Consider the following 24,048-nt stretch of genomic DNA (forward strand, 5'->3'; position numbering starts at 1 on the left):
TCCCACTTCAGCCTCCCAAATGGCTGTGCACCATCACACCCAGCTCATTTTAAAACTTTTGCAGAGACAGGAACTCACTATGTTGCCCAGGCTGGTCTTGAACTCCTGGGTTCAAGCAGTTCTCCCACCTTGGCCTCCCAAAGTGCTGGGATTATCAGCGTGAGCCACTGTGGCCAGCCAAAATTTCTTAATTATAGATACTAACAGGAACTTTGTATAATGGAAGTGTTGATGTTTTATTAAATAAAGGCAATTTAAAATTCTAAATATATTTCTTTTAATAATACAGAACTTCATTTCAATTAACTCTGAATTGAAATGGCTACCTTATCTCGCTTTCCTGAATAACAAAAAAATTAGGCTGCAAAGTCCTGAAAAGGCAGCATAGCACACATAGTATTAGGAGCACAGACTCATCTTTGAATAAACGAATGAAGTTTCACTAAATGAAATATGTCATCTATCATAGGTAGCTCCTCAAATGTTTAGACTCCCCCTTTATATTTTCTTAGATGGTACATATAATTTTTAAAACGTGTCTCCCCTATCCCTCGTCCAGGCACTCTGCTTCCCTCCAAGGAAGGAAACAAAACTACCAATTCTGATATTATCTTTCTAAAGATATTTTATACTCGCACACACACATATAGGCTTCCCTTGCCCCATTTGATTGAAACTGCACCATACTATGCATATTAAAGTGCGCCTTTCTTTTTAGATTTCTTAAATCATACGGAGCATTCCATCACAGTTGTCATCCTCCTTAAGGCTGCTTCCTCATCCTCCTTAAGGCTGCGTAGTATACCACTGTATGAATGTATCATCATGTATCAGTCCCCTGTTGATGGATACTACTGTTTCTTCCTGCTTTTTGCTATTAGAAATCCTGCTGCAATGAATACTCTTATGTTCATCACTCTCACTTCCTGTATGTGTTCATGTATCTATATAAATCCCAAAAAGCAGAATTGCTGGATCTAAGCATTAATGATTTTTGACAAATACTGCTCAGCTACCCCTCTATGGAAGTGGTCCCAAGATATACTTCCCAAAACAGTATGTGCGCATTACAGGTAACTTTTAGAAAATAAATGTATTTCAATAAAATTAGGGATATGGTAAATTATTAAAATACCGAAAGCCTGAAACAATTTTTTTCCCCAAGTTTATTTTGATATCTCAGAGTCTTCAAAAGCAATAGCCTTTATTTTAAATGGTCAAGTGGAATAAGGTGGTTTCTGTGACAACTGGCCAGGTCATTTTTCATATTTATGTAAAACTTAGTTACGTTTTAATAATTTTTTTTTTTTTTTTTTTTGAGATGGAGTTTTGCTTGTCGCCCAGGCTAGAGTGCAATGGTGCAATCTTGGCTCACTGCAACCTCCACCTTGGGGTTCAAATGATTCTCTTCCCTCAGCCTCCCAAGTAGCTGGGATTACAGACAGGCATGCACCACCACGCCCAGCTAATTTTTTGAACTGTTAGTAGAAACGAGGTTTCACCACGTTGGCCAGGCTGGTCTCAAACTCCTGACCTCAGGTGATCCACCCACCTGGGCCTCCCAAACTGCTGAGATTACAGGTGTGAGCCACCACGCCCGGCCCCCTTAACAAACTGATTAAACCAGAAATGTTTCAATGCTAACATTTTGAGCTATGAATCAGATCAGTCTGGATCTTATGCTTATCCTTCTTACTTCATGATTGTGAGTCATAATTTGTCTTTGCATTGACTTCTAAATTTACACAAAGCAGGTATTTACATCACCTCATTCTTAAAATAACTTGAAGTCTGACAAGGTTAGTTTGACAAAACTATCCGAAATCTTTCACAGAAACATGACAAGTTATATTCACTAACACTATTAAAGTTCACTTTCATAATTAACTTTCATCCAGCAGTAAGAGATGTATTCCCTGCCACGCTTTTCCCTTAAAATTACTGTGAATCCAGTCTTACCTCATGGTCCGGGTTAGGAATATTTTCCAATATCATTTTTGCCTGCTGAAAGTGCTTACTAGCTGCCACATACAATTCGGGAGACTGAGGAGGAGGGCTATATTTATTGAGGTCAGACATTTCCTAAAAAGAAGGGTAAATATAATTCAAAACATGTTTAATATGAACAATTCTAAACTCCCATTTCTAATTATTAAAGAATTCTACATTTTCTATCCACTCATATACAGACACTGGGGCAAACATTTGGCACATCTCCCTATTTTTTCCTAGGTAATATGTAATTCTCAACCCTCATATGCTACTTCACATTATTCTTACAATTTAAATAACTGTAAATTTAACAAGATGGCTAGGTACAAACAGTATCTCTCTAAGAAGGTCTAAGACTGAAGATTTCCGAACGATTTCCTTGAGCAGGTTCACCTTGAACTGTAAGTAGTGCACGGGCGGCGGGGTCATCACACTGTTGAACGGAGCAAACCTGTGCTCATACCGAACTTGTTCACTATCAAGCTCAAACTTCGGTTTACGTACTTTGCCATCCATGTCAAATGCAACCATGGTCTAAATGAAAAAGGGAACAAGAAAAAAGATGAAATCAATATGAAAAAAGCGAACACTCTCATCAATACGGAATAGAAGACAAGAAACAGCTATTTAAAACCTTCAGGTAAACGCTTCTGAAAAAATGAGGACATATAATTGTCATAAGCACAGGTCCTATTTTCAAACAAAGTCCATGTTTTGCTTTATGCATTTTCATGTAAGTTGCCTCAAATGATTTCTTGGACTGCCAAGTACAACTTAAGAGTTAGTACCCACTGCCTCTTGAAAAGGCCTGCTTTTGCTTAAGTCATTGGTTGTCGAGCTCACCCTCTTCCAAATACACTCCTAAAAAACCTGACCTCCATCTCTTCCAGGAAGCCTTGCCTGATCATCCATCAGAAGTACTCTCTGCCTTTTCTTACTACCTGTCACAGACACATCAACTGGTCTGTTGCTACAGACTTGAAACAAGGACCATATAGAATTGGTATCCCCTGCAATGTACTCAGTACAAAGTATCTCACACATAGCAAGGGTTCAAATGGTTGTTGAACAAATTAATGATAATAAAGGTAATCCTCAACCAGATAAAGTAAAACAAAGGTGAAATTATAATCTGGAAAGAACCACAGAAAAGAGTTTAAATAAACTATATAATAGACATATAGCTAAAAGGTAAAAAGAACTTTACTTTCAACAACTTACTTTAAACATCCCAGCACACATGTTCTGATATGCTTGGCTCATTGTGATCTCTCGGCTCAAAGGGCGAACTGTAATTAGAAAGAAAAACATAATGTTCCATAATCTCTTCCTCCTTCCTCTTGCATTATTGGAAAAGAAAATCTAATTTTAAAAAATCTTCCAGCTTGTATACTAAATTAAAACTTCAGTTTGTTCCTACAGGTTAAATTTTATTTATGGTCAAAATCTACAAATAATAAAATATAACAAATAGCTAATACTATAAAATTCCAGTATAAAGTAATTATAACTTTTCTGAATTCACCAGAGATTTAACCTTTTAAAGGAAACCCATGAATACAGTGATTTAATGACCCATCCAAATTGCTTTAAGTCCTGAGGAAATATGAAACAGTATTTTACAATAATTGTAGCAATATCCATAGCCTTCCCTAAGTGATCAATAGGGCAGTCCCTTTGAAACAGTTCTCTGTCCTCATGGTTCTTGGGTGATGCCCAAGGCACCTTTTGGTGCCCACTACCACAGCACAGCTCCAGAACTACTGCCCTCCTGAGCTATCAGGCTCTGTCAAAAGGTCAATGGCCTCCTGCTGTCTTGTCCCCTAACCTGTATCTTGCTTGCACACGCCACGTGGCTACTTCTTGATCAACGATTCTGATAGAACAGCAAAGAAATGAAAGCAAGGAAAGGAACCAAAAAGCTTATGTCATTAATACTGGGACTCAGTCTCTACCTTATAGTTTCTGAAAAGAAGAGGAACAAGAGCTAAAATATAATGACTAACTCACAAGTAGCTCCATCTATTTATTTGTAGAAATTAAAGTACATTCTGTTTTTAAGTTTAAAAATAATCCACAGCACCTTTCTTTTTTTTCTTTGTTTTTTTACTACTACGGCCTTTCTGCTGCTCTTCCATTATCCTTTCCTCTGCCATTTGAGAGCCATCTGCACGACTCAATGTTGACATCAACCACGCGTAAAGGAATTCAGAGAGATACCTTAAAGGATACAAAATGTTAGTTAATGGTAGATGTCTAAATGAGACAGCTTTATCAACACATATATTAACAACAATAGATACTTCAAATAATGCTTTAGGTCTTTAAAAACAGATCATTCGATTACAGATCTTACAAGAAATGAACACAAGGATTAATTTTCCCTTTCAACATTTTACAACTTTCCAGATTTCCTGATAATTATACATGTACATATGCAAATCAAATGAATACCCATTAAGTTTTCATTATATCAGAACACAGTTCAGTTCAGTCTATAAATATTTTAATCACAAATAAAATCAGAAAAAGATAAAAAATTATTGGCATCATACAAAATCATTCTTAAAAATTAAGAACATTCACATTTACAATTTACTTGAGTTTAAGAAACAAAATATAAAACAGAACATTCTACCAGACACTAATTTTTCAGAACTTTAACACTGCTAAGCCAGAAAAGTCTTCAAATCTAGGAGACATATATATACACACACACTTCATAACATAATCAATAACAGTAAGACCTATAATTACATATGGAGAGTAAACAATTCCTGGCCCTGAATTTAAGAAAAACATTTACTATAGTACCCTTTTACAGTATATAACTGAATTTTGTTTCCCTGCCACCCTACAAAATGTGAGAGTCCATAACAACTCATATACCTTAATTCAAGTGAAAGATTTCTATAGGGAACTGACGGTGCCGTCTACCTTCTGTTTATCTAACCTAAGGACACATGAGTGAAGGGGACAACTAAGATGCAGCCTTTTCCTCTCAAATATCAGGTACCTCAATGATCTATTAAGTGCTTTATCAAAATTAATATACATTTATGTCTAAGAGAGTGCTGATATTCTATACCAATGGTTCTCAAATTGTCATCTCTGGGCCAGCAGCAGTTAACCTGAGAACCAGTTAGAAATGCAAATTATTCGGTCTCACCCTAGACCTAACAGGTCAGGAATTAGCCCAGAAATTTGTGTATTGATGCACTTTCCAAGTGATTATGATGTATGTTAAAGTTTAAGGATCACTGTTTTTGCTGATGATTTAAAAAGAGTCCACATGCTTCAGGGATCGTATGCATGAAAAACAACTAAAGGTTATCTCAGGGAAATGCAGGAGCCCAATCTGTCATTTTGAAATTAAAAAGCAGTTCAAAAACAATTATGAAAAGACCACAAGGGTATTTATGGGCAGAACTAAAGTTCTTTTAATAAGAAAAGAAACAAATCTACTTATGAATATAGACAAATGTGTAATGGAGTATTTATCTGAGTATCATTTATTTGCTGAATTAAGATCCCAATTCTCTGTGCAAAGAAGCATATAAAAATTAATAAAACCAGTACTGTCTACTATGAATAACAAAATGTAGTATCCAAAGTAGCTATATAAATACCTGTTATTAAGGATTATTTGGTATTATCTATGTAAATGTTGAAGAACATATAGCAAGGAAAATTATTCTCATATTGCTATAGTTGATGCTCAAATTCACTTTTCATAGGCAAGAGTTATCTGTCAAGAGCCTTCACTGCTCACAACAAAATCTACGTCAACAGCATGGAAGAGAATTACTTTCCCTCCCACAGCAGTGACTTCAGAGAATATAGAATATCTTAATTACTAAGTTCAGTAAGTTTAAATAAGTTTAAAAGGTGAACTCTATTAAAGTCTAATATACTAAACCTGAGTGTTTGTGATGAGTAACACAGGTCATTAGTTTAAAATTATGTGCCAGATTGAGAAAAAGATTCAAAATAACTGAATTCATTAATGCTCAATTTTATTTTCTTTCTATGACAGCTTTTACATGCCTAAAATACGTTCAAGCATCCTCTTACTAGGTTTCTTTATTTTGTCCTCAAGTGAAAGGGAAGAACTACTCTGCTGAAGATCATCTTTTATCAACTCCAAAGCTCCTGAAGTGCATCCTCAGCACCACGGTTTGAAACAGTTATGCTCCCAGTAATCAGCTTGGTCATGATTTCTTCTAAGCAGACAGTCCTGATTCCAATTTGATGTTTAACTCTGTCAAGTACATCCACAGCTAGTGCCACCAAATTCAGGGCAAAACGTGTTAATTTTTCTCCATAGGAACAAATAAATGATCTTCAATCAATCCATTTACTTTGGAGCCATTTTTTGTTAATTTTTACATAAATATTTGGAAAAATACACTCATGCAATATTATAGCACTTAAAGATATTCAAGATGATCCAGCTCTAATTTTCGAATTTTTTCAAATGTCCCACAACTAAAGGTAAAATATACTAAATGAAAAAGTACCCTGAAATTAACTCTAAATTCTCTCAGATCTTATCCATTCCACCTACCACCAATTTTAATTCAAACTGTGCTCTTACCAATATATGTAATAGTACTCGTGCATACTGTAGAGTTCCAATTCAAAGCCACTTAGAAGATACTGTATCATAATGCGAAGGTTATGGTAAAGGACCCAGGTACCTAAACAGGCCAAATGTTGCCTTTGGGGTTCCTGTTTCAACAGCATGGTGTGAAGCGCTGCATCAACCTTTTCTGCCTATTAAAATAAAATGTCATAAACTGTGTTCGTTTTGTTTTCTTAAGGTAATGAGAGAACTTTAAAAAAACATACAGCTAAAAAGAATATAAGCAGAAAATTTAAATCTGACCACCCAAAGAAACATTTTTAAATGCATTTTTAGTTAGGTTTACATTCGAAGTTCTCATTTCACAATGGTTAACATTTACCTAAACATGCCTTAAACTAAAAAGACATCAATTTTAAAGGACAAAAATACAAATAATACACTTCAGGTCTTTACTTATCAATATTGCTGCTGCACATATATTAACTTTAAAATTAATATATTAATATTTTTACACGTAACCTTGTTATAAAACTATCATTTTATACATATTTCATAATTTATTCCTATTATCAAAGAAATATTTAAGATGTCTATCGGTTTGGATTATTGTTCTGCTTCATTTTGTAAACGCTGGTGTAAGAAATCATTATATTTTAAGTGAAAAGTGGATCATGTTGAAAAATTAAACAGTCAAAATATTGTTCGGAAGAATTGTTTTTAAAAATCTGGACAAAGTGTGTGAGTCATTTAATTTTAGAAGAGAGGGGAACCTGGCTCTTACCTCATCCTGCAAGGTAGCAAATTCCTCAAGAATATGACCAAGCTTATCTCTCTGTCGAGCCCTGTTATGTCCATGGATCTGAATCAGACTACAGAATGGCTGCAATACACATATAATTTGTCAATCGTAAATATGAAATTTCCTGGTACCAAAGAAACTTAACATTCCAAGTTCACAATCCGGTTTAAGGGAAAAAAAATGCTGTGTATATAAGAACTATGTCTATGTATACTTTTAATTTTACATAGGTGTTTAAGGAACTCAACACCAGAATTTATCAATAACCGGAAAAAACATAGCTTCATGTGAAACTTCCCTTCATATGGTAAAAATATCTTCTTTCGATCTTTAGATATCTTCTTCCAATTTCACAAGGACAATTTCTTTCCTGCTTATTTTGAGTCAAAAGCCAATGTTCAAGGCTGACATTCCTGTGCTGCTATAAATATACCAGAATGCCTAATACTTATATAGCTTAAGAAGAGCTAATAGCCATAAACCTTGACTATTGTTCTTTATTCCTTTCTCCATACAGTGTTCTCATCTAAAATACTATGCAACATTCCACTAACCAGGCAAGAGACATGGATTGGTAAGACGCTTTAAGTGTGAATTAGAAGATTCTTGAAGTTTAATACTGTTTTATATTTGCATTCTTTGACAGATATTATCTCATTTGATCAATAACTACCCTGTAAGAGGTCAGAGAAGATGTAAGCATTTTACTCTTTAAAGAGTGGAAAGTTGGGTCAGGCATGGTAGCTCACCCCTGTAATCCCAGTGCTTTGAGAGGCCGAGGCGGGTGGATCATGAGGTCAGGAGTTTAAGAACAGACTGGCCAAGATGGTGAAACCCCATCTCTAATAAAAATACAAAAATTAGCTGGGCGTGGTGGCAGGCACTTGTAATCCCAGCTACACGGGAGGCTGAGGCAGAGAACTGCTTGAACCCGGGAGGCAGGGGTTGCAGTGAGCCAAGACTGTGCCACTGCATTCCAGCCTGGGCGACAGAGTGAGACTTCGTTTCAAAAAAAAAAAAAAAAAAAAGTAAGGAAAGTTTATAAAACAGTGATGTGCCTGATAAAATATTAATGATAAAAAAGAAATGAAATCGGGTCTTCTATTGTTTTTTTCTCTTTTCCCCATACCATGCTGCTTTTTTTTCTCTCTCTCTCTACATATACATAGATAGATAAACTTTTAGTAACTGGAAGTAGACCCAAAAAAGTCGCCTGTTGGAGTTCTCTAAGAGAAATACTTACATCTAATTAAATAAAAATGAAGCCGGGTGCAGTGGCTCATGCCTGTAATCCCAGCACTTTGGGAGGCCAAGGCGGGTGGATCACTTGAGCTCAGGAGTTTGAGACCAGCCTGGCCAACAGGGTGAACCTGTCTCCACAAAAAACACAAAAAAATTAGCCAGGTGGGGTGCCGTGAGTCTGTAGTCTCAGCTATTCTGAATGCTGAGGTGAGAGGATCACTTGAGCCCTGGGGGTAGAGGTTGCAGAGAGCCAAGATCACATCACTGCACTCCAGCCTGGGCAACAGAGGGAGACCCTGTCTTAAAAATAAATAAATATTTTTTAAAATTAAATAAAAATGAATAATTCAACTCACTACAAGATTTGCATTTTTTCCTAATTACTTGAGATGAAAAAGTTTGTGATCTCATTTAAATTAATATATTTTTTTGACAGAGAGTTTTGCTTTTGTTGCCCAGGCTAGAGTGCAATGGTGTGATCTCTACTCACCACAACCTCCGCCTTCCGGGTTCAAGCAATTCTCCTACCTCAGCCTCCTGAGTAGCTGGGATTACAAGCATGCGCCACCATGCCCAGCTAATTTTGTATTTTTAGTAGAGACAGGGTTTTTCCATGTTGGTCAGGCTGCTCGAACTCCCAACCTCAGGTGATCCGCCCGCCTCAGCCTCCCAAAGTGCTAGAATTACAGGCGTGAGCCACTATGCCCAGTCAATAATTTTAATTTTATTATAACTCAGTTCATTAATAGAATACAAAGATAAGTGTATAAGGATGTTAAAAATATTCTTTGTAAGGTTAAAAAAAAAAGTAAAGAAGTTTTTACGTCCATTCACAAAAAATTCAAGGAAGCAACTGCTGTTTTCCCAGTTGAGAGTCATAACATTCCCTATCTGCGGTCCTCGCAGGCTGCAGGGAGAGGTCATCCAAGGCTGCCTCTGTAGCTAATAACCTATCAGAAGACCTTTAAAACCATCCACTCAAGTGTTAGGAGGAGACAGTTTTTATCTATTCACTGAAAGTAAGAAAGAAATGTTAGATGAAAAAAAAGCATTAAAGACACTGAATTACAGTCCAGCAATTTATTATTCTTATTTTTTGAGACAAAGTCTCACTCTGTCGCCCACGCTGCAGTGCAGTGGCATGATCTCAGCTCACTGAAACCTCCTGGGTTCAAGTGATTCTCCTGCCTCAGGCTCTTGAGTAGCTGGGACTACAGGCGTGTGCCACCACGTCTGGCTGATTTTTGTATTTTTAGTAGAGTCAGGGTTTCACTACTGGTCTCAAACTCCTGACCTCAGGGGATCCACTTGCCTCAGCCTCCCAAAGCGCTGGGATTACAGGCATGAGCCACCGCGCCCGGCCACAGCCCATGATTTTTAAAGTACCCATTACGACAATCCAAATTGTAGCTCTTACCCGAACACAGTGAGTAACAAAGGAGTCAATACAGTCCTTAGCCTGGTGATTATTATATAGGTAGCACCTGCAAGATAATAGTCACATCATTAAAATCTATTCGGCCCAAACGAAAGCAGCAGCAATTACTGCAGATGCTACAAATGACGGAGAAGGTGAACTAAAGAGAAAATGGAACCGATTCCTAAGTTAAAGAATGCTAGTATTAGATTATGAAACATTTTACAATTATTATGTAGTTCACACAATACATTTGTGATATTTCCAATTCCTATAGATCTATATTTGAACAATCAGAGTTGGATCCAGTAAGATCAAATTAGCAAGGAGAAAAGGAAAAGTCCAAAGCCCTACTTTTTCATGACCCCACTTCAGTGTCATATTTTCCTACAACTGATCTCCTCATGGACTGTGCTCATAACAGTCATTACAAAGAAAACACTATACAAGATCCTAATTTTTTCTGTATCCCCACTCCTCACCATTGGTTATAAATCACCTAAACATCTATGGCACCTCATCTCTTCTCACAAAGTGGTTTCCTTTACGGTGTTCCTTATCTGATAAACAGAGCCAAGGTCACACAATGGAAAAGACAGTGCAATCAGCACCCAGGAGAAAGAAAAAGGTGAACACCTGGAACAGGCATTTGGTGAAATGGGAAGTGCTGAAGGTTCACTACATCTTTAACCCTAAAGCAAGAAAATTACCTGAGATTAAAATAAAGCACTTTAAAAAGGCTCTCTCAATCTAAAGATGATGATTTTCAAATTTAAAAATTCAGTAGAAAAATATGTTCATTAGTAGCCTTGAAGATCAAGAGGAAGAACTTTCTCACAACACAGCAAAAATAACTAGGAGACGAATGTCATGAGGCATAGGTAAGGGAGCTCTAGAAGACTTAGTATGCTAGGAGCTCTAAAAAAGGAAAAAACAAAACAGATGAAAGTGAAGCAATAAATAAGCAATAACAGGGACAAATGATCTGACTGAAAACTTGAGTCTTTAATGACTGAATTCCAGATAGGACTAGCTGAAAATCACACATGAATATTCTGGTAAAACTTCTGAACTCCTAAAATAAAGAGAAATTCATCAATACTCCAGAAGAAGTTTCAAATCACTTACAAAGGAAAAGAGAATTCTCATCTACAACACTGAAATTTTTAAAACAGTGGAACAACTAGAACACCACACAATAAACTTTTCCATATATATAGTTACTTAGCATTATCTGTGGTAGTTACGTTCCATAAAGTTTCTGAAGATACTAAATTAGACTATTAAATCATCGCTAACAGGGGAAATAAAGGGTTAGATTCCTATGAGCCTGTGGTCACATTTCCATGCACTGATCAATGCATAACCTTGTTTTATGTGTATTTCTGTTTAAGACATCTTATTTAATGGATTAATATACTGTTGATTTATTAACATAAAACTCAGACCCAATAGCATATACCAAATGTGAATAGGCTGAATTCTGCTTTCAAAAGATTTGAGCTAACAAAAATTACACCACCATGTAAAAGAAACATATCAGGCCAGTGCAGTGGCTCAAGCCTATAACCCCAGCACTTTGGGAGGCCAAGGTGGGCAGATCACTTGAGGTCAGGAGTTTGAGACCAGCCTGGCCAACACAGTGAAAGCCCATCTCTACTAAAAATACAAAAATTAGCTGGGCATGGTGACATGCACCCGTGATCTCAGCTACTCGGGAGGCTGATGCGGGAGAATCGCTTGAACCTGGGAGGCGGAGGTTGTAGTAAGCTGAGATGATGCCACCGCACTCCAGCCTGAGCGATATTATGTACATGCAAATATTTCAAAATCCAAAAACATCAGAAATCTAAAATACTTCTGGTCCAAAGCATTTTGGATAAGAGATACTCAACATTTATTATGAAATATTTGGAGGTCATTATATAGAATTAGTTAGATCTACCATGAAGTAATTGGTGATAGAAAGCCATCGTGTATCTTTCAGTGGAAAAGATACACTTTGTTAAGCGTATATATTTTTTAACAAAGTGTGTAAGTGCTTTGTTAAGAAATAATGACTCCTTTCTTTCCTTCCCCACTGGAAAGGCCTGGTATTTCTCAGAATGCCAAATCAAATGATGCTTCTTTCTGCATGCAATCCTTTTCAGCCTCTGATGGCAGCATGTTTTCGGGGCAGTCCCTCTACTGAAGCAAAGTTGAAGCACTTACACTGGAGACAAAAAACTTAGAGGAGTTATCAGAAATTTTGTCAACCTCATAAAAACCTTAGTTTTAATCTAAACAATGTGGCAGAGATCAGTTAATTTTAACACAATTAAGTTACTTTTACATGGAGATTTGATCCCAAACAATTTTGATACTTTGGCTATAAAGGAGTATAGAGAAGTTGGCTTTTTAAAGGAGCACATACAACTCTAAAATGTCTTACAATACTTACTTGGGGGAAAGCACCGGAGGACTGACAAAAGACCGAAGTGCATCTTTCACCATGTCTTGCATGAGATGAGTTCCAAAGACCTTTTTGTTATCCACCAGGAAAGTGGTCTTAAAACAAATGTTACATATTAGTTATGGTGTCACGCACAGAGTTGTCATTACTATGAAATGAGTATACTGATAAATACCACAGACTACACAAGTGATTAAAATATAAAAAGTTCGTGAAAATTTTTTATCAATTGCTGTCTCCACAAAGAGTGTTACTTATTAATCCTTATTGAAGGTGAATTCTGATGTAGAATAAAAAATGTACAGAAATAAAAATCTCCCAAGAGTAGTAATATTAAAATAGTCAAAATAAACTGACTAATCAGATTATGTCAAATAGCTAATGTATTAAAAAATGCTTCATAAACTATGAAACAGTAAATGGCTATAAATGTTATTTGATAATCCTATGTTTACCTCTAAGGAATGTTTTGTAACATATACAAATATTTAAATATTTAAATAACATATACAAATATTTGAACATGAAAAAATTTAAAACAATTTGCATTTAATAATGTTTTAATTTCCTTCCCTTAACAATCCACTGTAATTTAATATTTAATATACCATACCTTGATTTCCTAATACTGTTTTTAAATTTTATTTTAAATTCACATATAGTAAAACTTACATGTTTGTTGTACAGTTACAAGTCTAACAAAAGCATAGTTTTTCAAATCAGTCTCACAATCAAGATACAGAACAACCTGTATCACCCTAAAAACATTCCCTCATGGGATCCCTTTGTGGTCAAACGCTCCTACCGCCCCAAACCCCTGGCAACCACTGATCTGCTCTCCAACTCTATCGTTCTGCCATTTCCAGAATGTCATTAAAATGAAATCATATAGCCTTCTGAGTCCGGCTTCTTTCACCCAGCAGTTGAGATTCGTTGGCATTGGTAAGTGTATTATACTTCATTTTATTTCTGAGTAGTATTCCTCTGTGCAGGTACCACAGTATGTTTATCCACAGTATGTACCACACTGACCAGCTCAAGAACATGGGGTTGTCTGTTTTTGATGATCATGAACAAACAGCTCTGCACATTTGCAGAGGTTTCCAGAAGAATATCAAATTTCACTTCTCTTAGGCAATCAACTAGGAGTGTGAGCTACATGTTTAATTTATAAGAATGTGCCAAGCTATTTTCCAAAGTAGCCGAACCACATTACATTCCTATCACCAAATACATCCTCGTCAGCACTTGGTATTATCACATTTTTTTTTTTGAGATGGGGTCTCACTCTGTTGCCCAGGCTGGAGTGCAGTGGTGTGATCTTGGCTCACTGCAACCTCTGCCTCCTAGGTTCAAGCAATTCTCTGCCTCAGCCTCCCAAGTAGCTGGGATTACAGGCACCTGACACCATGCTGGACTAATTTTTGTATTTTTAGTACAGATGGGGTTTTACTATCTTGGCCAGGCTGATGTTGAACTTCTGATCTTGTGATCCACCCACCTCCACCTCCCAAAGTGCTGGGATTACAGGCATGAAGCCACTGCGCCTGGCCAGATTTTTTTTTTTTTTAAAGATATTCTAAAAGGTGGATAGTATTTCTGTGGTTTAATTTGCATTTCCCTAATATTTTCCATGCTGGATTTGAATATTTAATATACTGAATACTGTTGAATATTAACCATATGAGATTTGCACCTAAGTATTTCATTTTTTTATGTCAGTGTAAATAGTTCAGTTTTTAAATTTTGATCTCCCATTGTTCATTTCAAGTATACGGAATTACAACTGCTTTTTGTGTAATGACTTCATATCCTATCATCTCATTAAATTCACTAATCAGTTCTAGGAACTTCCTTGTAAATTCCATGGGCATTCTACACGGAAAATCATGTCATCTCCAAGTGGACAGTATTTTTTCTTCCTTTCCAATCTGTATGTCATTTATTTCTTTTTCTTGCTTTATTGCACTGGCTAAGATTTCCAATGTTGAATAAGAGCGAAGTGGGCATCTTTATCTTCTTCCCATTCTTGGAGGAGAAGTCATTTAGTCTTTCATCATTAAGTATGATGTTAGCTGTAGGGTATTTTTGTATATGTCCTTTATCAGGTTTAGGAAGTTCTCTTCTGTATCTAGCTTTGCTAAGAGTTTCAAATCACGAATGGATGTTGAATTTTGTCAAATGATTTCTGTGAATATACTAAGATTTTAGATAATACGGTGTATTATGCTGACCAATTTTCAAATGGTGAACCAGGCTTGATTCTTAGGATAAATCTCACTTGGTCATGGTGTACTACCTCTTTTTATATATTGTTCAATTTGATTCATTAATAATTTATTGAAGATTTTTACATCTGTGTTCGTGGAATAAGATTTTTACATCTGTGTTCATGAGGAAACTATGGTCTATAGTTTTCCATGTTTGTAATTTTGGTTTGGTTTTGATAGAGTAAATTCTGGCTCATATGAGTGTTCTTGCCTCTTTTATTTTCTGGAAAACACTGCAAGGAGCTGGCCTGGAGTTTGCATTGTTAGGTTTTTAACTATAAGTTCAATTTATTTAACAGATAAGAAATTATTCAAATTATCTGTTTCTTCTTGAGTGAGTTTTGGTAGTTTGTATCTACATTTAAAGGAATAGGTCCATTTTATCTGCTTCTGCATTTATGGATAGAGTTGTATATCCCATTACTATCCTTTTAATGTTTACAGAGTCTGTAATGATACCCTTTCTTTCATTCTTGATATTAGTCATTTCTATTTTTCTCTTCTTATGTCTCATTAGAGGTTCATTGACTTCATGAATATTTTCAAAGAATGAGCTTTGGGTTGCACTGATTTTCTCCACTGTTTTTCTGTTCCATATTTTACTAATTTCTGCTCTTCATTATTTCCTTCCTTCTGTTTACTTTAATTTGTTCTTCTTTTTCTGGTCTCATACAGTGGTAGCTTAAATTACTAACTGTAGACTTTTTTTTTTTTTTTTTTGAGATAGGTTCTGATTCTGTTGCCCAAGGTGGAACGCAGTGGTGGGATCACAGATCACTGCAGCCTGGTCTTCCCAGTTCAAGCGATCCTCCAACCTCAGACTCTGTCGCCCAGGGTGAGACTTTGTCTCAAAAAATAAGAATAATAAATTGCTGGACTGTAATTCCTTCAGTGTCTTTAATTAATGCTTTTTTTCATCTAACATTTCTTACTTACTTTCAGTGAATAGATAAAAACTGTCTCCTCCTAACACTTGAGTGGATGGTTTTATAACCTAAGGTCTTCTGATAGGTTATTAGCTACAGAGGCAGCCTTGGATGACCTCCTCCCTGCAGCCTGCGAGGACCGCAGATAGGGAATGTTATGACTCTCAACTGGGAAAACAGCAGTTGCTTCCTTGAATTTTTTTGTGAATGGACATAAAAACTTCTTTACTTTTTTTTTTAACCTTACAAAGAATATTTTTAACATCCTTATACACTTATCTTTGTATTCTATTAATGAACTGAGTTATAATAAAATTAAAATTATTGACTGGGCATAGTGGCTCACACCTGTAATTCTAGCACTTTGGGAGGCTGAGGCGGGCGGATCACCTGAGGTTGGGAGTTCGAGCAGCCTGACCAACATGGAAAAACCCTGTCTCTACTAAAAATACAAAATTAGCTGGGCGTGGTGGCGCATGCTTGTAATCCCAGCTACTCAGGAGGCTGAGGTAGGAGACTCCTGAGTAGCTGGGACCACAGGCATGCACCACCACACCCAGCTCATTTCTTGTAGACTGGGTTTTGCCATGTTGCCTAGGCTGGTCTTGATCTCCTGGACTCAAGTCATCCACCCACCTCAGCCTCCCAAAGTGCTGGGATTACAGGTGTGAGCCACCATGCCAGGCATACTTTCCTTTCATATAAACATTTAACGTGGCCAGGCACGGTGGCTCACACCTGTAATCCCAGCACTTTGGGAGGCCGAGACGGGTGGATCACCTGAGGTTGGGCATTTGAGACCAGCCTGGCCAATGTGGTGAAACCCCATCTCTACTAAAAATACAAAAATTAGCTAGGCATGGTGTGTGCGCCTGTAATCCCAGCTACTCGGGAGGCTGAGGCACAATCTAGCACCTGAACCCGGTTCAATCACTTGAACCCGGAGGCGGAGATTGCAGTGAGACAAGAGCATGCCACTGCACTCCAGCCTGGGCAACAGAATGAGACTATCTCAAAACAAAAACAAAACAAAAAAATTCAATGCTACAAATTTCCCTCTAAGTACTGCTTTAGTTGTAGCTCACAGATTTTGGTATGTTATATTTTGATTTTCATTCAGTTCAAAATATTTTTGAACTCCCCTCAAGACTTCTGTCTTTGACCCATGTGTTACTTACAAGTTGTTTAATTTCAAAATATTTGGAGATTTTCCTGGATACCTTTCTCTTGTTGGTTACTAGTTTAATTCTAAAATAAGAAAGATACTTTGTGTGATTTTGATTGTTTTTGAATTACTGAGGTTTGTTTTATGACCTAGGATATGACCTTGATGAATGTCTAATGCTTAAAGTTAATACTTCAATTAAAAAATACACAACACTAACTGGAAAATTCTTTAAAAGCATCTACTTTTTGTTCAATCAACCAATAAAACAATGTCAATACACATATAATGTTTAAAGAAGTATTTTGAGACTAAGTGGAACTTACCTGTAACAGAGATCTTGAAAGAACACATGGTGACTGTTCACTAAATTCACAGAAAAAATCCTAATAGATACATAAAGAAAAAGCAGTGACATTAATAGATTAAATAAAAGCTAAAAATACTTCATCATATAGAGTATAATTTTTACTAGACCTTCTGGAAATGACATAGTACCAGAGTTAAAATATGACAAATAAAGGTTATTTCTATAGAAATTGTTTAATTGTATAAAAGGGACAATGGATAATTCTAGACTCTAAAAACTTTTCTTAAAAAAACTGACCAATCATGGAATTATGTGGATACCACTATTAAATTTGTATACCATAAAAATAATACCAACAATAATTTACTAAGTCATGGCAGAACTTTAGTTCCTATTTCACAGAAATAAATTCCAAGTAACCAAGTCAACTGGATGCACATTACTGACTGTTGCTGACTACAGGGAAAGACCAAAAGATACGGGTTTCTGAGCAAGAGTCTACCAAGTGATCAAATAAGCCTAAGTGTCACCTGCTGGATCACATGCCAAAGCTTCAACACCAAAAGTACCTCACTAACATCCCCCACTCTGAAACCGGAGACAAGAAGTCAGCTTCAAATAAAGACCCTACAGAAAGCCTCGGCCCAGTGAAAACATCCAGAAAAGAAGTCCATTGACTATACTCAATCTACAATGCAGTTACAGGAACATCCACACACACAGATGAGAAAGAACCAATGCAAGAACTATGGTAACTCAAATGGCCAGAGTGTCATATGTCCTCCAAATGATTGCACCAGTTCTCCAACATGAGTTCTTAACCAGACTGAAATGGCTGGAATGACAGAAATAGAATTCAGAATACGGACAGGACCAAAGATCATAGAGATTCAGGAGGATGGCAAAACCCAATCCAAGAAAAATAAGAATCATAATGAAGCGATACAGGAGCGGAAGGATAAAATAGCTGGCATAAAACAGAAACTAAAAAGTCTGACAGAGCTGAAAAATACAAGAATTTCACTATGCAATCACAAGTATTAACAGCAAAATAAACCGAGGTGAGGAAAGAATCTCAGAACTTGAAGACTGGTTCTCTGAAATAAGACAGTCAGACAAAAACAAAGAAAAAAGAATAAAAAGGAATGAAAAAAACCTCTGAGAAGTATGGGATTACGGAAAGAGGCCAACTCTGAATCACTGCATCTCTGAAAGGGAGGGGGAGAAAGCGAACATCTTGGAAAATATATTTCTGAGTATTATCCGTGAAAACTTCCCCAACCTTGCTAGAGAAGCCAACATTCAAATTCAGGAAATACAGAAAAGTCCTGCAAGATTCTACACAAGCAGATCATCCCCAAAGCATACAATCCTCAGGTTTTCCAAAGTCGAAATGAAACAAATGTTAAAGGCAGCTACAAAGAAAGGGCAGGTAACCTAAAAAGGGATCCCCATCAGGCTAAACGGGGACCTCTCAGATGAAACCCTACAAGAAGAGATTGGGGGCCTATATTCAACATTCTTTTAAAAATCTTCAACCAAGAATTTCATATTCCACCAAACTAACCTTCCTAAGTGAAGGAGAAATAAGATCCTTTACAGATGAGCAAAGGTTGAGGGACTTCATTACCACCAGTCCTACCTCACAAGAGGATCTTGAAAGGAGCACTAAATATAGAAATGCAAGACTACTACCAGCTAATACAAAAACACACTTAAACACACAGACTAGAGTCACTATAATGCAACCACAAAAACAAGCCAACACAATAACCAGCTAACACCATAATGACAGGATCAAATCCACACATATCATACTAACCCAAATGTAAATGGGCTAAATGGCCTACTTGAAAAACAGAGTGACAGCTGGATAAAAAAGCAAGATCTACTGATGTGCTGTCTTCAAGAGACTCATCTCACACATAATGACACTCATAGGCTCAAAATAAAGGGATGGAGGAAAATCTTCCAAGCAAATGGAAAACAGAAAAAAGCAGGGGTTGCGATCCTAATTTCAGACAAAACAGATTTCACACCAACAAAGATCAAAAAAGACAAGGAAGGGTATAACATAAGGGTAAAGGGTTCAATTCAACAAGAAAACCTAACTATCCTAAATATATATGCACTCAGATTCCTAAAGCAAGTTCTTAAAGACCTACAAAGAGACACAACTCCCACACAATAACAGTGGGAGACTTCAACACTCCAATGACAGTATTAGATGGATCATCTAGACAAAAAATTAACAAAGATATTCAGGACCTAAACTCAGCACTGGAGCAAATGGATTTGATAGACCTTTACAGAAGTCGCCACTCAAAACAACAGAATATACATCCTTCACATCACCACATGGCACATACTCTAAAATTGACCACATAATTGGACATAAAACAATACTCAACAAATGTAAAAGAACTGAAGTCATACCAAACATACTCTTGGACCACAGCGTAATAAAAATAGAAGTCAACACAATGAAAATCACTCAAAACCATGCAATTACGTGTCAATTAAACAACACGCTCCTGAATGCCTTTTGGGTAAATAATGAAATCAAGGCAGAAATCAAGAAGTTCTTTGAAAACAATGAGAACAAAGATACAACATACCAGAATCTCTAGGACACAGCTAAGGCAGTGTTAAGAAGGAAATTCATAGCATGTATTGTCCACATCAATAAGTTAGAAAGATCTCAAACAACCTAACTTCACAACTCAAAGAATCAGAGAAACCAAGAACAAAAAATCCCCAAGCTAGTAGAAGACAAGGACTAACAAAAATCAGAGCTGAAATGAGGGAAATCAAGACATGAAAACCCATTCAAAAGATCAACAAATCCTGCAATTAGTTTTTTGAAAAAGATTAATAAAATAGGCTACTAGCTAGACTAATTAAGAAGAAATGGGAGAAGATCCAAATAAACATAATTAGAAATGATGAAGGGAATACTACCACTGACCTTAAAGAAATAAAAACAATCATCAGAAACTACTATGAACATCTCCACACACACAAACTAGAAAACCTAGAAGAGATGGATAAATTCCTGGATATAAACACCCTCCCAAGACTGAGCCAGGAAGAAATTGATTCCCTGAACAGACCAGTAATAAGCTTCAAAATGGAATGAGTAATAAATAACCTACCAACCAAAAAAAAAAAAAAAAAAAAAAAGGCCAGGACCTGACAGATTCACAGGTGATTTCTACCAGATGTACAAAGAAGAGCTGGTACCATTCCTACAGAAACTATTGCAAAAAACTGAGGAGGGACTTCTCCCCAACTCCTTCTATGAGGCTAGCATCATCTTGACACCAAAACCTGGCAGACACCCAACAAAAAAAGAAGACTTCAGGCCAGTATCTTTGATGAACATTGATGCAAAAATCCTCAACGAAGTACTTGCAAATTGAATCCAGCAGCACATCAAAAAACTAATTGACCACGATCAAGTAGGCTTCATCCCTGGGAGGCAAGGATGGTTCAACACACAAAAAAATCAATAAACGTGATTCATCACATAAACAGAACTAAAGACAAAAATCACATGATTATCTCAATAGATGCAGAAAAGCCTTTTGATAAAATTTTATACCCCTTCATGTTACACTCTCAATAAACTAGGTATTGAAGGACCACACCTCAAAACAATAAGAGCCATCTATGCCAAACCCACAACCAACATTATACAGAATGGGCAAAAGCTGGAAGCATTCTCCTTGAAAATCGGCACAAGACAAGAATGCCTTCTCTCACCACTTCTATTCAACATATTATTAGAAGTCCTAGCCAGAGCAATCAGGCAAGAGTAAGAAATAAAGGGCATCCAAATAGGAAGAGAGGAAGTAAAACTATCTCTATCTGCAGATAACATTATTCTTTATCTAAATACCCCAGTCTTGGCCTCAAAGCTCCTTCAGCTGATGAATAACCAGCAAAGTTGCAGGATATAAAATTAATGTACAAAATTCCCTAGCATTCTGATACACCACCAACAACAAAACTGAGAGCCAAATTAGAAAGACAATCCCATTCACAACTGCCACACACACAAAAAAAACACCTAGGAATACAGCAAACCAGGGAGGTAAAAAAATCTCTACAATGAGAATTACAAAACACTGCTCAAAGAAATCAGAGGAGACACAAACAAATGGAAAAACATCCCACACTCATGGACAGGAAGAATCAATATAATTAAAATGGCTATACTGCCCAAAGCAATTTACAGATTCAATGTTATTCCTATCAAACTACCAATGACATTCTTCATAGAACTAGAAAAAATTATTTTAAAATTTATATGGAACCAAAAACGAGGCTGAATAGTCAAGGCATTCATAAGTGAAAGGAACAAAGCTGGAAGAATCACATTACCTGACTTCAAACTATGCTATAAGGTTACAATGACCAAAACAGCATGGTACTGGCTGGTACAAAAACAGACACATAGACCAATGGAACAGAATAGAGAGCCCAGAAATAAGGCCACTAATCTACAACCATCTGATCTTTGACAAAGTTGACAAAAACAAGCAATAGGGAAAAAACTCCCTACTCAATAAATGGTGCTAGAATAACTGAGCCATAATGCAGAAGACTGAAGCTGGACCCCTTACATCATATACAAAATCAACTCAAGTATTTTTTTTAATTATTATTTTTTACATTAAATACTTAAATGTAAAACCCAAAACTATAAAAATCCTGGAAGGAAACTTAGGCAATATCACCCTGGTCCGAGGAACAGGCAAAGATTTCATGAGAAAGACACCAAAAGCAATCACAACAAAAGCAAAAATTGACAAACGGGTTCCAATTAAACTTAAGAGCTTCTGCAGAGCAAAAGAAACTGTAAACAGACAACCTACAGAATGGGAGAAAATATCTGCAAACTATGCATCTGACAAAGGTCTAATATCCAGCATCTATATGGGACTTAAATTTACAAGAGAAAAACAACCCCATTAAAAAGTGGACAAAGGACATGAATAGATACTTCTCAAAAGAAGACATACGTGCAGCCAACATGCATATGAAAAAAAGTTCAATATCACTCATCATTACAGAAATGCAAATCAAAACCACGAGATACCACCTCACAGCAGTCAGAATGGCAATTGAAAAGTCAAAAAGTAACAGATGCTGGTGAGGTTGGAAAGAAAAGGGAACTCTTATACACTGTTGGTAGGAGTATAAATTAGTCCAGCCATTGTGGAAAGCAGTATGGCAATTCCTCAAAGAGCTAAAAGCAGAACTGCCATTTGACCCAGCGGTCCCATTACTAGGTATGTACCCACAGGAATACAAAGCATTCTACCACAAAGACACATGCACACGAATGTTTACTGCAGCACTGTTCACAATAGCAAAGACATGGAATCAACCTAAATGCCCATCAATGACAGACTGGATAAAAAAATTGTGGTACGGCCAGGAGCAGTGGCTCTCACCTATAATTCCAGCACTTTGGGAGTCCGAAGCAGGCCAATCACCTGAGGTCAGGAGTTCGAGACCAACCTGGCCAACATGATGAAACCGTGTCTCTACTAAAAACACAAAAATTAGCCAGGCATGGTGGGGCACACCTGTAATCCCAGCTAAATCCCAGCTACGTGGGAGGCTGAGGCAGGAGAATCGCTTGAACCCAGGAGGCAGAGGTTGCAGTGAGCCGAGATCATGCCATTGCACTCCAGCCTCAGCAACAAGAGCGAAACTCTGTCTCAAAAAAAAAAAAAAAAAGAGAAAAGAAAGAAAGAAATTGTGTTACATATACACCATGGAATATTATGCAGCCATAAAAAAGAACGAGATCGTGTCTTTTGTGGGAACATGGATACAGCTGAAGGCTATCATCCTTAGCAAACTAACGCAGGAAGAGAAACCAAATCCTGCACGTTCTCACTTACAAGTGAGAGCTAAATGGTAAGAACTTATGAACACAAAGAAGGAAACAACAGACACTGGGATCTACTTGAGTGGGGAGGGTAGGAGGAGGGAGAAGAGCAGAAAAGATAAGTATTGGGTACTGAGCTTAATACATGGGTGATGTAATAATATGTACAACAAACCCCTGAGATGCATGTTTATTTATGCAACAAATCTTCATATGTACCCCCAAACATAAAATTGTTTTTAAAGAAATTTATCTAAAAATGAAGAGATACAGGTTTATATGTAGATGTAAAACCAGATGACAAAATACACTGAAATGCTAACATCTATAAAGGGTGGGACAGCAGTTATTTATCATCTTCACAGTTCTCTGCATCTTCCAAATTTTATAGTTAAATAGTAATGTATGTATTTTAATACTTGGATTTGTTAATGATAACTATTTGGGCTTGGGATAGCAGCTCTTCAGAAACCGAAACCAGAATAAATGCCTATTCAGGCATCTATGTGATCAAGCCCTTTATTAAGAAATCCTGCAGCTTGCTGAGAAAAGTCTAAAGGATCACTGACAATGCCTCAGCTACCTACCCTTGGTTAGAACCCATGTGGGTCCCCCTAAGGTACCTGCAATGGGCCATGGTTTCCTCAGAGGGCTCAGCGAAATTGACCGACAATAATGGCAGACAACTTAGCCTTCAATATCAGGAGCCTGTCACAACCCAAGTCAGCCCTGCTGCTTACTAAAAAAAATATTTTAAAGTCCGTTTGCCTACCGACACAACTGGTAAAACAACCATATACATTAAAAACATATTACCTTATGGTTGATATGGGTTTATAGGTTGATTTTACCTAAAGACCTTGCAATTAATCTAGTGAACACAAATGTATATCCATGTAACAATTACGATAAAAAAAAGTCAATGTGGCAGAAAAGAGTAAGAAAATATATATTCTCATTCCAGATATGCTATTATAGTCAT

General features: G+C 36.7%; 1 protein-coding gene across 7 annotated transcripts in view; it reads right to left on the reverse strand.

Annotated features, from left to right (window-relative positions):
• The window catches only part of NAA35 (N(alpha)-acetyltransferase 35, NatC auxiliary subunit), an 89,458-nt gene that overhangs the window by 4,783 nt on the left and 60,627 nt on the right, over positions 1-24,048 (reverse strand). For all 7 annotated transcript variants that reach the window (XM_021927598.2, XM_021927600.2, XM_021927601.2 and 4 more), the window contains exons 13-21: positions 17,178-17,237; positions 12,479-12,585; positions 10,039-10,105; positions 7,362-7,460; positions 6,590-6,768; positions 4,076-4,212; positions 3,214-3,281; positions 2,386-2,526; positions 1,960-2,082 (exon numbers count right to left, since the gene is read on the reverse strand). In XM_021927598.2, the coding sequence (XP_021783290.1) occupies positions 1,960-2,082; positions 2,386-2,526; positions 3,214-3,281; positions 4,076-4,212; positions 6,590-6,768; positions 7,362-7,460; positions 10,039-10,105; positions 12,479-12,585; positions 17,178-17,237 (981 nt within the window). The remainder of the gene's footprint in view (positions 1-1,959; positions 2,083-2,385; positions 2,527-3,213; positions 3,282-4,075; positions 4,213-6,589; positions 6,769-7,361; positions 7,461-10,038; positions 10,106-12,478; positions 12,586-17,177; positions 17,238-24,048) is intronic.

Source organism: Papio anubis, chromosome 13 (genome assembly GCF_008728515.1).
Source record: "Papio anubis isolate 15944 chromosome 13, Panubis1.0, whole genome shotgun sequence".
NCBI lineage: Eukaryota > Metazoa > Chordata > Mammalia > Primates > Cercopithecidae > Papio > Papio anubis.